General features: G+C 45.3%; 1 protein-coding gene across 9 annotated transcripts in view; it reads right to left on the bottom strand.

Moving 5' to 3' along the window:
• The window catches only part of TNRC6C (trinucleotide repeat containing adaptor 6C), an 854,353-nt gene that overhangs the window by 146,775 nt on the left and 691,082 nt on the right, over window positions 1-16,496 (bottom strand). For all 9 annotated transcript variants that reach the window (XM_085616884.1, XM_085616886.1, XM_085616885.1 and 6 more), the window contains one exon: window positions 1,361-1,552. In XM_085616884.1, coding sequence (XP_085473010.1) covers window positions 1,361-1,552 — 192 coding nt within the window. The remainder of the gene's footprint in view (window positions 1-1,360; window positions 1,553-16,496) is intronic.

Below are 16,496 nucleotides of genomic sequence, written 5' to 3'. Positions count from 1 at the left end.
AGGTGTCGCCAGGGGTGGTGTCGTTAGGACGACCGGCGCCGATTCGGATCCAGGCCTGAATCCCTAGGGGCCATGTGGCGCCGAAGCCGCCGGCATAGAAGGCCTAGAACCCCCAGCTGAGCCTGCGGGGCCTGAAGGCGCACCGGCGGAGTCGGGCTGCCCAAAGATGGAATGGAGGGCTTCGTAAAAGCTATGAAGTTGGGCAGGGATTGCTCCAGCTCCTGAAAATGGAGGGAGGCTCGGAGCCGACCCAACAGGCTCAGCGGGCAACTAGCATCTGCATCCCGGGACGCATCAGCCGACCGGCAGGGAGAACCTGTAAAGCAACGATGCTTCTTTGCCTTCTTTTTGTGCTTTGACTTATCCGAAGACAAAGACTTTGATTAGTGGTGGTGATGGCTCTGCGGCCGGTCCAGCAGCCGGTCCCACAACCTCCCTCTCGGCGGACCTCGAGCTGCACGGAGCTAACTGCCGGGCCTTCAGAAGCTTTCGAGACCGCTCCGACAACGATTTTGGGGCCATAGCCTGGCAGTCGGAGCACGACTTTGGGTCGTGGTCGCACTTCAGGCATCATAGGCACACAATGTGGTGGTCCGTCACCAACATCAGCTTGTGGCAGGAGCTACAAGGCTTGAAGTCGGTCCGCCAAGAAGGCCTCCCTGTGCACCAGGAGTCGTGAGGACTCGAAAAGATGTCGACAAAAAGTCGCAATAAGAGAGTCAAAAAGTGACTCGAGGTACCGCTCTCTCCGGATCTGCTCTGTCTGGCCAGAAAAAGAAAGAACTGATGTCAGCGCACAGGGGTGGCGTCTAAGTAGATGCCAACGACAAATGCAGAGTTGACCGACGCCATCTACCAACGTGCAGGGGTACTGCTGAAGAAACATTTTGCCAGATTCAGTCAGACGCCTGGGGGTAATTCTAAGGTGAGAAATCCATAACTAATAGTCTCTTACAGATATATTGGATACATGCATTGTGCCAAATTTATAAATATTTTTCCATCAGCAGTGGAGACTTATTCCTTAATTTCACATGTACCCATGGAGGAAGCTTTGAATATCGGGTCTTCTCTGAGCAAGTTTAAGGACAATTTTAAAAGAAGTGCAGATATTTTAGGGGTGGCAATATCAATCCTCAGTAAGGCACCATGTCCAGATGCACAAACACACCTCCCACAATTCACATAATAGCTCAAACATACATATTGGCAGCTTTGACTCACAAAAGTAGTTACTTGCTGAAGTGCACATTTAGAAATATCTGAAAGATGGCTAACAAACCTTGTTTCTCGATTATATTTTATCAATTACTTTTAATTTCTCTACAAAAAACACTACCAAGGCTTTGATTCTGCTCACCTGGAGGCCAATTGATGCTGGAGCCATTGGAGATTTTCTCAGCATCAGACTTGGCACGAGACCAGCTGTCAGGAACAGCTACTGGGGGGCTAGCTGGGGAGTCACTGTTGTGGATCAGGTCGTAGCGGCCATAAGAGTCATCCATAGAGGATTTCATGGGAGGACCAATGGTGAGGCCTCCAGGGATAGCACCTAAAGTGAAAAACCACAAAACCCTCACATTAAAACCTCTGTGTAGACATTTCAGCAAAAATAACTACATATTTGATGAATAAATGTTCAAACATCTGACTGCAGAAACAAAAACCATAAAGAGTTCAATGGAAATCCCCCAATGAAGGAGTAAGAAAGGCTCTACAAAGGAATAGTCCAAATGTAAACGAAACATGTGCAGAACGTCTTAAATTGTAATTCTAGCTCTCAGTCATCGGACTCTTCATTGTAGCCAAACATATCTCTAGTCATGTATGAGACTTTGGAGCACCTTTCCACGTGAAAAACATCTCTAAAAATATTTTTTCCATTTGTGCCTCTCAGCTGGCAACATTAAAAAATATATTTTTTCCCTTTTAATATTAACTCAATGTCAATTAAACTGGTGTGAAAAAAGTGAGTAGAATTATACTGCACGACTTTCTTTTTTAAAGGAATACAGGTAGAGGTAGTTAGTTAATAATTTAATTTGTTATCAGCAGTGTCCTATTTAAATTCCTGAAGAAAAAATGGTCAATTAGACATCTGTTCAGACGCCTGACTCAAGACAGTCTTGTTAAAGTCAGGGCAGTCTTCTATGTGGCTCCATTGCCGATATTCCTCTATAGAACATTTGTTGCAAATGCAACCACCAGGATTTTAATGAGGTATCTGATGATACTGATGTTGCACTTTGAAATGGTCTTCGCTTACATATATATTAATCCAGCAAGTCCATAGTTATCCAAATGGTAATATCCCATTGACATGAACTCAGCTTCCACTGTATTTTCAGTTGCTCTTGCAGTGTATGTATGTATGTATGTATGTGTCTTGTAAAACGCACTGCTGCCCTGAGGCGTCGTGGCGCTGTAGACCGCTGGGGAACCCGTCCTGGCTATCCCTGTGAGATGGTCCCTCCAGGGTATCTCCAAGGTGAAACCAGGCATCCCCGGCGAATGTGGGGGGCCGTTGTGGAGATGAGGCAAGCTAATGCCCAGAGTTGCCGAGTGTGTTCCTGGTTAGAGTAGGTACCGAGGCGAGAATTATCGAGTCCGTTTTGACCCTGGTCCACGACCCTGCCGCGTCGGGAATTGAACCCTGGTCCCTGGCCGATTCTCTGCTTACGGATCTGCCGCCTCTAACCAGTGAGCCACACCTCTCCTCTATCAAAAGTCATTGTGGAATCAAAAGAATGAATGCAGACATCATTCAATGTAGAACTAGGTGCATCAATCCTTAGCTTCTTTACTAAGACAAACAATTGTTTAGATTATCTGTATAGATTGTGGCCTCTAGAAATAAAATATATTGCACTAGAGTGAGTATAGATTTTCTTTTGTTGATGGTCAGAGCTAGTTCTTTTAACAAATTTAGTTTCAAACCCAGAGCTTCTACTATTTGGCACACTAAAACTCTTGATGAGCCATTTGTCAAGCATTTGTTAGCTCCTTGAGTTTCTGTCTAGGAGCTTTTTTTAAATTAATTTTTATTTAGTTTTTTTAGTATGCACATTATACACGGTCATGCCAATCGATGCATGTAGAAACTACCAAAACATAACCTATGACAGAAGGGTAACACATAAGCATCTACACCAGAAGCATTGAAGAAACTTCAAGGTAAGTAAATGGCCTGTAGAAAGAAAAAACACAAGATGTACCATCATGTAACCCAATGATTAAAAGATTATACCTAAGGAGGCTAAACTATAGTAAAATGGATGGGAGGAGGGACAATGCGGGAGAGTAAAGCATCCTGGCAGGTTGAATAGAAACAAAGAATCGGAAGCGTCAGATAAAAGAGGTGGTCTGAGGAGCTTCCTGTGTATGAGCTTGTTGTTGCTTGGTGAATGACACTGGTACATGATCAAAGGTTCTTCTATCAGATAACAAAAAACCTCTAAAAAGTATGCAAACTCTTCAATCCCACTTAGCAGCATGCTTCAGAGCTCTCAAAGAGTCTTCTACGTTTACAGTGTGTGGGAGTTTCTTTGACTGCTGAGGAGGGTTTTGCACTGTTAAGGAGCTGAAGGAGTGCCCGATGACAAAGAATGTCACCACGTCTGTTTTTTAGGAGTGTGCTTAATTCGCCTAAATCCAAACAGGGTGCCATTCTACATTTTTCTTTTGAAAACAAAAATGAAACTCTTGAATGAAATTGCAGAAATTTTGGGTATTCTATGGGCACTTTATGCAGTAGACTGAAATTTCTAATCTTAGAGCATTTGTATGCAAGTGAAGTTCCTTTCTTGGAGGCATTGCTGATTTCAACAAATTCTTTAGTGAGTCCATGCTCCACAGTGTGCAACATTCAGCAGAACTGATATAACTTTCCGCCCCGCAAATGCATGGATGGTGAAGGGGCTGGTATGCCCAAGAGCTAGAGTACAGTGCTTTCTGTCTTGGGGCCTGTGCTTATGCTGTTGTCATCTTCCAGACTGTTATCTCCTGCACTGAGTGCCAGATAGATTTTGTGGATAGTATTCCTGCCTGTATGGGTGAAAAGTATGCAATATAACTAGCAGGTATGAACTTTGTTGACCATAACGCAGTCGCCTATAAAATGAGAAGGCTTGCCTCCTTTGTAAAACTCCCCAGGATCCTACCGTGTCCTTGATGGTTTTAATTGCCTTCAAGACAGCTCTGTATTTGCCATATACAGTTTGGCCATCGAATGGCGGCATACTCTACACTGGACATCCAATCTAAAAGTAATACTACAGAGCCAGCCATATCTACTGAATATGGCTGACACTACCATCTGCTGGAAGCTAGTGCTAGAAATACTAAGCTGTGTGTTTATGAGAGCAAATTGTGTTCATTGCCCCTTTTAGGATTTTCTCTGCCTACTCTTGACAACAGTCTGTCAATCAACATGTGGAAATTGTAGATGTCATCCAACAGTGTGTCTCTGCGAAGGGGTTCAGGGCTGTTCTTCAGCAGCAACCTTTCCGTAATAGGCATAGGTGGCCTTAAAATCTTTATTTCCTACCTGTGCTTAGGAAAGGGCTAGAACAATTACTCTAAGTTATTCCCTGCTTAGGCTTTAAAATCTGGCTTAACAGTGACTAGCAGGATACCAGTGTGTGTGTGTGTGTGTGTGTGTGTGTGTGTGTGTGTGTGTGTGTGTGTGTGTGTGTGTGTGTGTGTGTGTGTGTGTGTGTGTGTGTGTGTGTTGGGGGGTTGGCCTCCCACAACATCCAAACTTACCTCTCCAACCAGTGGTCGCCTTCAGAAGATCTTCGTTAAGGAGCCTGCAGTGTTTGTTGTAACTGTAGAATTCCTACTGAAAAAGGCACTCGATGCCAAAACAGCACCTGTTGCCCCTGTGGGTGCACTTCGTGTGCTAACTTGAACCGCCCTTTGCCCTGGGCTTAATTCCAGGAGCTTTGCTCCCTTAGCCTTTTGGCCTGCTCATGAGCAGCCACCAACCAGAAGCCCTCTAACCCCCACTGAATAACATTGGGCCTTAGCACTCTGCACCCAGCCGCCCAATTGCCACTGAGGGTGCTCTTTGAGTGCATCCTTGACCCTGGGGGAACCCTTGTTCTAGCCGCAGAAACTCAACCCTCAAGACGGTTTACTTACCTGCAAAACGATAACCCCATTTTTCTCCATAGGATTGCATTGACTGTTTTCCTCTGAAAAATATTCATGTGTTGAGGGTGTTTTCTATGGAAACCTAAGAAACTGTGTTTTGATAATAACTGTTTTACTCCCCATTTAGCCAGGAAATGTCCCAGTGTGATATCTAGGCATATCACACTGAGTAGCAAAAATAATCTGAAAAGTAACTTAAAAAGTAATCATAGTAATTGCAAAGTATCTGAAAAGTATATTCAACTGTTTCTGAACTTTTGACCTACCTGTAACAAAGCCAACTGCATTCAACTGTATTATACCAGAAAAGTACTATTTTTCGAACCTGTACTAAGTCTGGATTGATTCTAAAAATAAAATACAAATAAATATTTTATACTAAACAATTCATCAGAGTTTAGTCTTTGAGTGTGGAAATCATTTCTTGAATGTGTGTGTAAAATAAATGCTTAACACTACCCTTTGATAAAGCCTTACTGCTTGCCCATTCTACCACAAATAGAAAGTAAGGTATTATCTACTTTAACCTCTGCAAGCCTTTGGGGATCCACTGGACTATGTGTATACCATACCTTACTTCAGTATAATTTATACAGAGCCAGCTTTGTACACGTTGGCAATATAACTTATTTGACTAATGCCATTTGGAATTTAAACTCTGAAATAGAATCAGTAATGTGTTCTGAACTCAGCAAAGTCCTCCTCAGTAAACTATGTTCTGAGCCAGATAAAAGTGTAACAGCTTCTTAAGGAAATCCCTATTTTTGCTTAAGGAATCCTGTAACATTCTTTTTTCCAGCCCACAATCAGTATCAGTTGAGGACACTAGCTCCTCTCCTAAGAGTAAGAGAAAGAAAGACTCAAAGAGATTACCAGGTTCTATTGCCATTAGTTTACCTGATTCTGTGACTCATCCTTCTGTGTTAATAAACAATTGCCTGGATAATTCTTTGACAAATGACCCAGGTATCAATTGCTGCAATGGTTCATATAACTAGGTTGACTATTTTTCTAAGTTGTAGCGCCTGATAAAATCAAACTTCAAAATTATTTAGCCAAAAATCAATCTTTATTGGCTGAATCTATAAATACTCAAACACCTCAGTTTTCCATACTTGTGGTCATCCCTGTTGTAACCCTTTATCTGACATTGTTACAGCTTCTCCTAAGATAGATTACTACCACCATTCATCTGCCCTTAAGTTCGTATTAACCTCTGTGATCGGCGCGAGGGCCCTAGCATGTACAAAGATATCACTGGGTATTAACATGTGTCAAGTTATGATGCAGGACAACACCGCTACAGAAACATTATCGATGGCCTACTGAGAACTATGGCGAACAAAGAACATAAGAGTGATAAAGCAAATGCCATTTAGAAATACATCAATTGGCCCACATTTAGGCTCCTTGCTCAATTTACAATTATCCCGTATGCAACACGGCAATACCATATGTTTTAATAATAAAAAATGTACAGCGCCTTTTTAGTAACCATGTTGAGCTCTGAAGAACAAAACTGTTAACTGATTATCAAAAAGGGTGGGAAATATTGATCGACTTTATAAAGAAACTTTGTTGGTACAAAGGATAAATTGGATCAGATATTTTTTTTTTTTTAAAGTCTTGTGCTGGGGAGTGTATTGTAGTTAACTTAAGGAATACAGGTTTTGTGATCTTTACCCTGCAGAAAAACAAGTATTATAATCTACAAATGACCCACAACATAGTTGCTCCTTAAGGCTATTTTACTAGACCTGATAAAGTTAGTACTATAAGGGGGTGATGGAAAGAATCAGTGGCATCAGTTTTAAATGAAGTGATATATAACATCAAAACCTTTAATCATTTTAAACGATTAGCATCCATCAGTAGTCTTAAATGACTCCCTGGATCCTATCAGGAACCTATGGCTTCTATCCCTGGTAATGTGGGTAATGAATTTTTGGATATTAACTGTCAGCTAGATGAAGTATTTAAATCTTGGCTACACTGTCACCAAACTTTCCAAGTGATGCGAACTCAAGGCAGCACTAGGATAGGTACGGGGAATTTGGCAAGTATAACTAATAAGCTAAATGCTTCCAAATTGGCTAGCTGCCATTGCAAGTTTTTATATGGTCTGTCTTCACGAGACTTGGATTAAAAATTATTTTTATGTAAATGGATTTGTCACATATGCCACTCCTGCTCAATTCCTCTAGAGCAGGTCGAGCAAAAGGGAGTCTATCTATTTTAGTCTCCACCCTTTTACCTGTAAAATGCAAGTGATTTTGTAGTCATAACCCTTATTATCAAATGCTTTGTCTAGGGATCAATATAAAAACTATTATATTAATTGTTTTACCAGAATAATACAGACGTCGTGGCAGCTTTAGCTTAATATAACACACCATTAAAACAAAGTCTATATTGTCTAGACTGGGAACTTTTAACACCCATGTTTGCTCACATGATCCTTAGGCAGGGTGTGGTTCTGAAGATGACCTTGGAGAAGGCCAAAAGCACTTCACATTCACCCTATGAGGAAGCTTTAAATACACTGTTTGGTTCTTTTTCGCTAAGGTGCGCTACGGACTTTCGGACTGAGTGTGATGAGAATATTCACACCTTTACAGGAAGAGGAGCTACTACTACTATTGACCGCATATTAGTTATTGTGAACATAGTCTCACTTTTTCAGGGAATTTAAATGGGGTGACCCGCATCTCCTTTAGATGCCCTAGCCTCAGCATATCGGTGGGTGGCCACCCTTATTGGGTGCGGAGACACCTTACTCAAAAGGCCTGCGCTGCCACACAAGCACACTGCGTGACGTGGCCCTACTCCCAGCGCAGAGATAGGGGGGCACCGGTTTTTGGGCAGATTGGTTAGCCAAGCAGATTGCGAAGCAATGGGCAAGAACTGTCTACCTAGAGCTGCCCAACAAACTAAGATGGACCAATTTACAGCTCAGGGTGCGCCCTAGAAGACTGCCACGATGCCTGTGATGTCGACAGGGGGAGGCGCGGCACAACCTGAGCCCACGGGATCTCGATATACTGGCAGCCATAGAATCCTCCAGCACAATGGTGCAGGCAAAAATTGGCACTGTCTCTCTGGACGTTTAACTGCTATGTGCGGCTCTTCCCACGGTCGCAGATCCATCACTAGCCACAGAACAGATGGTCAGTGAATTGTGAGAGGAGGTTTCGGCCCTGAAGTTGACCCTCACTGAGCTCTAACAAAACACAATGACCCTGGAACGCCGGGCATAGGATGCGGAGGGACAGTCCCGCAGGTGTAATTTGTGCTTCGTTGGTTTTTCCGAGGGGATTTAGCAGAAACTCTTCCCAGAAAAATGGATTAAAGAGACGCTGCCCATGGCCGAGCTTTCCTCAATTTTCATAATAGTGCGAGCGCACTGAACGCTCACTGCCGCCAGGTGCTCCGCCCAGGACTCTTATCGGCAAGATCCTAAATTTCAGGGATAAGGAAGGTAACCTCAGGGCGGCTAGACGAGATAGCGATCCAACCTTTGAGAACCAGAAAATTCATATATTCCCAGATTACACGCGGATGGTTCAACAACAGAGAGCGTCTTTCCTCGGAGTTAAACAAAAGTTGCTTGCCCGTGAATCTCCAGTACATGCTTCTATGCCCAGCGAAGCTGAAAGTCCTCTATGCTGACCATGCACATTTCTTTACGACACCAGAGCAAGTTTGGGAGTGGTTGGAGGTCCATGGGGAAGGGAGGATTCTACAAAGAGGACGAGTGGCGGTTAGACCCTCTTTTAATCCTCAGAATGGAACCAGCAAAAACCGTGCTGAGAAACCCAGGAAAAACTCTAGATCAACACAGAGGGTGGTGGTGCAACGTGATGGGTCCTTGGAGCTGGAGGGAGTGAATTCGAATGGAGAGGGCAGGAGATGCCCCCCCCGTATAGATCGTGAAACCCAGTGAGATGAACAGGACACTGCCAGGGCTCTGGTGGAAGTAGTGACTGCCATGGGTTTGGACACAAGCATGGATGAGGTCGTTGAAGATGCCCTCCAGCTGACGGACCCCGCATGAGTTCATACAAAGAAGACATAATGGCGAACACAGGAAACCTGATAAGGGTATTACTGGGGATACAACACATGCCGTGACCCTTTCTGTGGTGTGTCGGACTGGAATATGATGGTGTCGCCTTTCCCTTTTTCTCTTCTCATGAAAGCAGGAGGAACGTGGATAGTCACAGTGATTGCGCGAGTGGGCTACGCCTCACACACCCCTCTACCTTTTTTCTTTCCCTCTACATCCGCCCTCTCTTGGCTCTCTATCCCTTCCATTGATCTTATTTTTTACCCTTTACTCACTCTCCCTATTTATTGGGGGAAGTGGTATTGTCGGATTGGTGGCACGTTTGTTAGATGTGAAAGAATGTGGATGGCTGAGATAAGCATGAGAGCTTGTGACGAGTGGGCTAGGGTGGGCTCGGCTGACGGACACTCCAGTGGTCTGGGCGGAGAGCAACCCTTTGATCCGATAAAGGAGACAATCAGACGTATCAATGTGTAGTGGCTGTGGTAGTATGAGCGACATGATGTATGAGTGAAGCACAAGAGTATTATTGATTTTGTTACTGTTTTTCATTGTACAGATGGAAATTGTATTATCAAGGTTCAAGATTTGTGCGCAGGGTTCTGAGTTCAGGGACTATATGGGGATTACCGAAGGTTCATTACAGTGTCTACCCGTGGGGTTGGGCGGATCAAATTTTCAAGATCTGGGGTTATTTGGCAGCACCGGTGGCTGAAGGCAGGTTGATAACTTAAGTGTTGGGACTGGTAATTACTGTTGGTCATGGGACACTACAAAATTATAACATGGAATGTGAGGGCTCAATTAATTTGTAAAGCTATATAGAATACAGATATATCTGCGGCAACAGGTTACTCATGTGGCTATGTTACAGAAGACACCTACTAGACACAGAAACTTCACAGAATATATAGGGAACAATTATTCACATCCATCTTCTCTTCCAATGCCAGAGGGGTGGCCATATGGATAGCTCCACAGGTCCCGTTTAAGTTGTGCAGCTATGAAGCTGATGAAGAGGGTATATATACGTAATAGTGCATGGTGATATGGATGGAAGTGTGCCTGGTGAACATCTATGCCCCAAATACAGATGACCTTAACTTTTTTTACGATATGGAGAACCGGTTACTGCCAGAGATCGGGATACCATTAGTATGGGCGGATGACTAACTGCGTGTTAGATGGTGCATTAGATAGGCATCCTCGAATATGTGGGCGGCCCTGAGGGGGGTGATGGATAGGCTCCACTGTGAGGACATCTGGCACGAAATGCACCTGAAACAGCAGCAGTATACGGGCTATACAACGACCCATGAGGTCTACAGCAGGCTTGACTGTTTCTTACTCTCACGAGCAGTATGTGGCAATGTGGATGGGACTACAGTGCTGAGCCGCTTCTTATCTGATCGTGCCCCTGTGTTGCTAAAATGGAGACCTGAGAGGAGCAGACCGAGAGTACCGTTATGGTGATTGCAGCCATCCACACTACGAAACCAGGTATTTAGAGAAGAACTTAGGAAAACCATAATAGATTACTCTGATGAGAACTGGTCCACCACAGAGACTAGGAGCAATGAATGGGATACATTTAATGTGGTCACAAGGGGGGACTGCAGGTCCGGAGTGGGTGGCACTAGGAGGAGATTGGAACTGGAACTGACAGAGGCAGAGGAACAGCTAACCAAATTGCAGCACGTGAACCGTGCGATGGATCGGCCATCGGAGGCCCTTTTGCAGAGGGCAGTGTACGGTTGGGGAGACCTGGGATAGACTGGATTGCTTGTCCCGGAGGGAATACCGGCAATTGTTACACAAAGAGGGTGACAGGCCCTGGAGATTGCTTGCGTGGTTGCTAAAACGTGAGCGCCCATCCCCGAGGATTCTAACACTACATTGCCCTGAGGGAGGGATGACACACAGGTCACTCACCTGGCTGATATTTATCGCGGGACTATTGAAAACGAGAGGACTGGTGGGGGTGACTTCCTTCGGGATGTAACACTGCCGCGACCTACAGACAAGCAGAGACGAACTGGAGGCAGCACTCCAGCTGGAGGACCTGCAGGAAGTCCTACGGGGTATGGCCCGGTGCAAAGCGCCAGGCCCTGACGGAATGCCCCTTAAACTCTATCAGACATATGCAGATATTCTCCGTGTTTATTAGACACCTTGCAGGAGGCTAAACAGGCTGGAGTTCTCCCCTTATCCATGCGAGAAGCACAGATTTTCATGCTCTCCAAGGCCGATAGAAACCCTGAGGACCCGGCTGCATATAGATCCCTGTCCATGTTGGGAGTAGATGCTAAATTATTGGCCAAAGTTCTGTCCATAAGACTAAGAAGAGTAGTGAATTCGCTGGTCCATGAGGGCTAATGCGTTTTTATACCATGGAGAGGAACACATATGAATCTACATTGAATATCACACGTCCTACATTCAGTAGCAGACATTGACCTCAGGGCGGCAGTAGTCGCCCTGGATATTGAAAAAGCCTTTCATACTCTGCGGTGGGACTATCTTTGGGAAGTACTGAGGAGAATGGGGTTTGGTAGCAAATACATAGCCTGGATCAAATTGCTATACTGTAAACTGAGGGCCAGAGTGTGGAACAGGAGACAGGTATCGGAAAGAAAAGAGATACTAAGGGGCACTAGGCAGGGGTGCCCATTATCCCCATTGCTGTTTGCTCTGGCCATGGAACCTCTGGCGGTACAATTGTGAAGAGATATGGAACCATGGGGTAGAGCGGTGGACGGTCGTACGCATGTGGTCTCCATGTATTATGATGATGCCCTTCTCTGTCAGGAAACCGGAAGGTGCGGTCCCGGTGGTTTGGTATATACAAGACTCATTTGGGCCTTCCTATGGCCTCCAAATCAACTGCCAGAAAACAATACTGTTTCCGCTCGCAGCCTTGGCACGGGGGACACCTCATAATCTCCCTGCAGTTTGCATGGACTGGAGGTGTGATCGATTCCGTTACCTTGGTATACAGATTGCCCATCAGCCGGAGTCCCAGTTTGAACAAAATATGGGGAAGGTCCTCACGGGACTGCGGGCATCGATAACTATCTGGAATAGGTTAATACTATTGGTTATGGGAAGAGTGGCAATATCAGATGGTGCTCTTGCCTCGATGTCTCTATGCTCTCCAGAACTCGTTTTGTAAAATCCCTAAGTCCACGTTTGATGCTCTGAATGGTCTCTTGGTCTCCTTAGTATGGGCTGCTAAATGGAGCAAGGCAAAGCTGGAAACACCTTAATTGGACATGGATGGGGGTGGCTTAGGCCTGCCGACCTTAGACTACATTACATGGCTGGATTATTGCAATATGCTGCGCAATGGTGCAAGGGGGATTGAACAGTCGCGACGGACCGGCTAGGGAAATGGAATGAGGGGACGCAACTACAGCGGTTCCTAATGATGGATTCAAAGGTCCCTAAAGACTGCCCGCACATAATTCGGCGGGTTACAGAAGTTTGGGAAAAGGCAGTGGTACTGGTTCTCCCAAGGGTTCCGTATGCTAGTGCACTACCTCTCCGTTGGCTGAAAGGATTCCAAAATATTCAGGAGACCTTGGACATCTCGAGGTGGTACAAGGGGGGGATGCGAATCAGCGGGAGATTTATATCAGAATGGAATGTTCATGCCCTTTAATGAGGCTCAGGACTGGTTCCAGGTGCCGCCAGGGTATTTTTTACAGTATGCTAAAATATCACGTACTGTGCGTGAGATGTGGACCACATTCCCAGACGAGCCGAAGGTGTCCAGCATGTTTATGACAATGCTAGACTCAGGCTCTAGCAGGGGTCCCATCTCGCGCATGTACAAACCACTGAAGGAGGATCGGGGGTCTAACCTCGACATGATTAGAGCGAGGTGGGATGATGACCTGCCAGTAACGCTGACAGATGGTGAGTGGAGGAGAGCACTGGCACAGGTAGCAGACGCAACAAGCAATGCACGGTTCAAACTCATTCAGTTTTATTATTTACATCGCACATATTTGACTCAACGCCGTGCATGGTTCCCCCCAGGGTCGTCCTCTTCATGTGCGCGTTGCAGCATAGACTTCGCCACGTTTCTACATATGAACTGGAGCTGTTTAGACATACAGCAGTATTGGACCCAGGTGGTGCAATCTCTTTGCAAAGCAACAATGGTGCAAATTGAAACCTCCACAAAATATTGCATACTGGGTGCACCCCCAACAGCCAGGAAGGGCACTAGGATGCGATACAAATTTGCACTATTAGGACTGGTCCTAGCAAAAACAACAGATAGCGATCCACTGGATACGTCCTGCCCTTCCCCCCCTCCCTCCCGTGGGATAGATGGAGGGATGATCTGCATGAGTGGGGTGTGGCTGAAGATTGCCGTCTTAGAGCAGTATGAACCGATGAGAATGCAGAGAGTGATCTTTTGGACTGGGGCCAAATGTTCACTGCAGAGTCTACAGCAATAACTCAAAGTGAGAATGAAAGCACACACAGTTCATCCTCCACCCAGCCTACATCGCCATCCAATGCAACAACAATTTTAAGAGCCCTCTCGCATCATATTCACGCGAATTACAAACAAGACTCCGGTACAGAGCCAGATTGCCCTCATCAGGAAATAGCAACACTTGCCGGTCACTGCCGGCAAGTGTTAGGGTAATCCAACTTCCTTTCGATCATTATTGTATTATCGTTTTTATAATTGAGTCAATTTAAAATGTACAGTTTAAAAAAAAAAAAAAGCAATTCGTCTCACGGGTAGTGAGGGAGAAGAAAAAGTGAAGTCATTAACTTATTACAACAAAACAACTGTCGAGATGTAAATGTATGTGCATGACAACTGTTATAGATGTCCTTCGATGCAGCGCTTATTAAAACAAGTTTAAAAAAAACCAAAACATTATGACTTCAACTATTTCTACATTTTCTTAACAAGGGGTTTTATTTGATAATCAAGGAAATTGGCTTCCCCAAATTGGCTAGTCTAATCAGCTATACAAGACGGCTACCACAGTCTTTCTATTTGCTTCTAAATAAGGACCTAGACCCAACAGGGACTTGCTTACAATACATAAGTGTCTTGGCAGCAAACTATGGCACAAGTCTCTGGATATAAGTAGATTTCCAGGTCGTACCACAGACTGAGAATATAATTCTCAGAAGACGTTCGGTTGTTTCTCAAGCAACTTCAGCTTTAGTCACAAAGAGTTGGGTATTGATGATATTGTTCTGGTATTCCATTCTAGCCTAAATCCACCCTAAACAGGGACCTAATTTTAGAATGTTTGTCCCTTGATTTTTCATATAAAATTGAGTGGTTGAACTGTATGAGGTCATTCCATAAATCTTTGGACCTTACATTGGGTACCAGTGAAGAGAGTATTCTCTCTACAATTGTGAAACTTACAAAACTTGAGTTCAGGCACATTCTGTTAAGTTAGGCTGCACCTTACGAGTATGAGTAGATACCTGCATTCAACCTAGATTATTTTTCATCCTTGGGGGATTAAATGTATGCACGCTGAAATGTTCTTCCCCCTTTATTTTTTTTTTTACATCCTTTCTTCACTTCTTTTACCTACGTTATTTTATTGAATCAAAACGCACAAGTTACTACTTGTGTAACAAAATATCTTTAAGGGACATTAGTTATTGATAGATTCCTTACCTTAGAATATCCCGAGGCATCAGACTGGATCCGGAAAGTTTTGCTAGCAGTACCCCTGCGCATCAGTAGGTGGCGTCCTGCGGCTCAGCGTCCGTCGCTGGCGTCGTGAGCGCCGAGATGACGTCACGGAGACTACTTAGGCGCCACCCATGAGCGCTGGAGTCAGGTCTGTACATGACTTTCTGCGCCAGGAACGCAGAGCCATGCAAGAAACTGACCACTGGTGCCATGAAACTAGGGCCCTGAAAAGGGGATGACCTTAACCCTAGAAATCAGTATGCAGAACGGAGAGGATGGGTGGGACGGTAAGGAATCTATCACTAACTAATGTCTCTTACAGATATATCGTTACACAAGTAGGAACTTGTGCATCTGAAAAAGACACGTTAGTGATAGATTCCTTTCCTTAGAATAGATACCCCAGCAATACCAACCCCGGTGGTAGGTCTGCGAACAAGATTACACCAGGAAGTCACGGAGAACAGAACGGCCAAAGAAGCAGTCTCTCCGGACCGGACTGTCAAGGCAGTAATGCTTGGTAAACGTGTGCAGCGAGGCCCACGTAGCTGCCTGACAAATGTCCTGCAAGGGAACGCCGCGTCCCAAGGCAGTAGTGGCTGCAGTTGCCCTGGTCAAATGGGCACGCAGCCCCACAAGAGGCTCCTTCTTAGCCAAGCAGTAACATACTTTGATGCAGAGAACAACCCACTGAGAGATGGTCCGTTTGTGCACAGCCTGACCTTTTTTGGCGCCCACGTAGCCAACAAAGAGCTGGTCATCCACCCAGAACTGCTGTGTACGCTTCAGATAGAATGCGAGCGCCCGTTTTGGGTCAAGACGGTGGAGCCTCTCCTCCTCCCTTGAAGGATGCGGACGCGGAAAGAAGGTGGGCAAAGTGATGGTCTGCCCTATGTGGAAGGGCGTAACAACCTTTGGCAAGAAAGAAGGACGGGTCCTTAAAACTACCTTGTCCGGATGAACAGAAAGGAAAGGAAGTTTGGAAGAAAGAGCTTGGAGCTCACTCATTCTTCTGGCAGAGGTGATAGCTACCAGGAAAGCCGTCTTGAGTGTGAGACGACGCAAAGGACAGGTATGAAGGGGTTCAAAGGGAGTGCACATCAGATATGTCAAGACAAGGTTTAAGTCCCACTGAGGCATTATGAACGACACGGGAGGAAACGTGTGCGTAATGCCTTTCAGGAAACGGTTAACCATCGGGGACATAAAAAGAGAAGGCTGATCTGGAAGCTGTAAAAAGGTGGAGATGGCCAAAAGATAACCTTTGATAGTGCCCAGAGCAGAGCCCTGCCGGGCCAAAGAAAGGAGGAACAGCAGGACTTCGGAAAGAGGGGCAGAAAGGAGATCCACAGTATTAGCTGTGCACCATGCCACAAACTTGTTCCACCTGCAGGCGTATACTGTTTTAGTGGAGGGACGCCTGGCTGCCAGAATGACATCACAGACTTCGGGAGGAAGATCGAAAGCTGTCAACTGTCGCCGCTCAATCTCCACGCATGGAGGTGGAGGCTGGACAGGTTCGGGTGAAGGACAGTCCCCTGCAGCTGCGATAGAAGATCCTCCCGAAGAGGCAGACGGACCGGGGGA

This window comes from Triturus cristatus, chromosome 7, assembly GCF_964204655.1.
Source record: "Triturus cristatus chromosome 7, aTriCri1.1, whole genome shotgun sequence".
In the NCBI taxonomy this organism is placed as follows: domain Eukaryota; kingdom Metazoa; phylum Chordata; class Amphibia; order Caudata; family Salamandridae; genus Triturus; species Triturus cristatus.
This window is presented reverse-complemented; position numbering and strand designations above follow the sequence as displayed.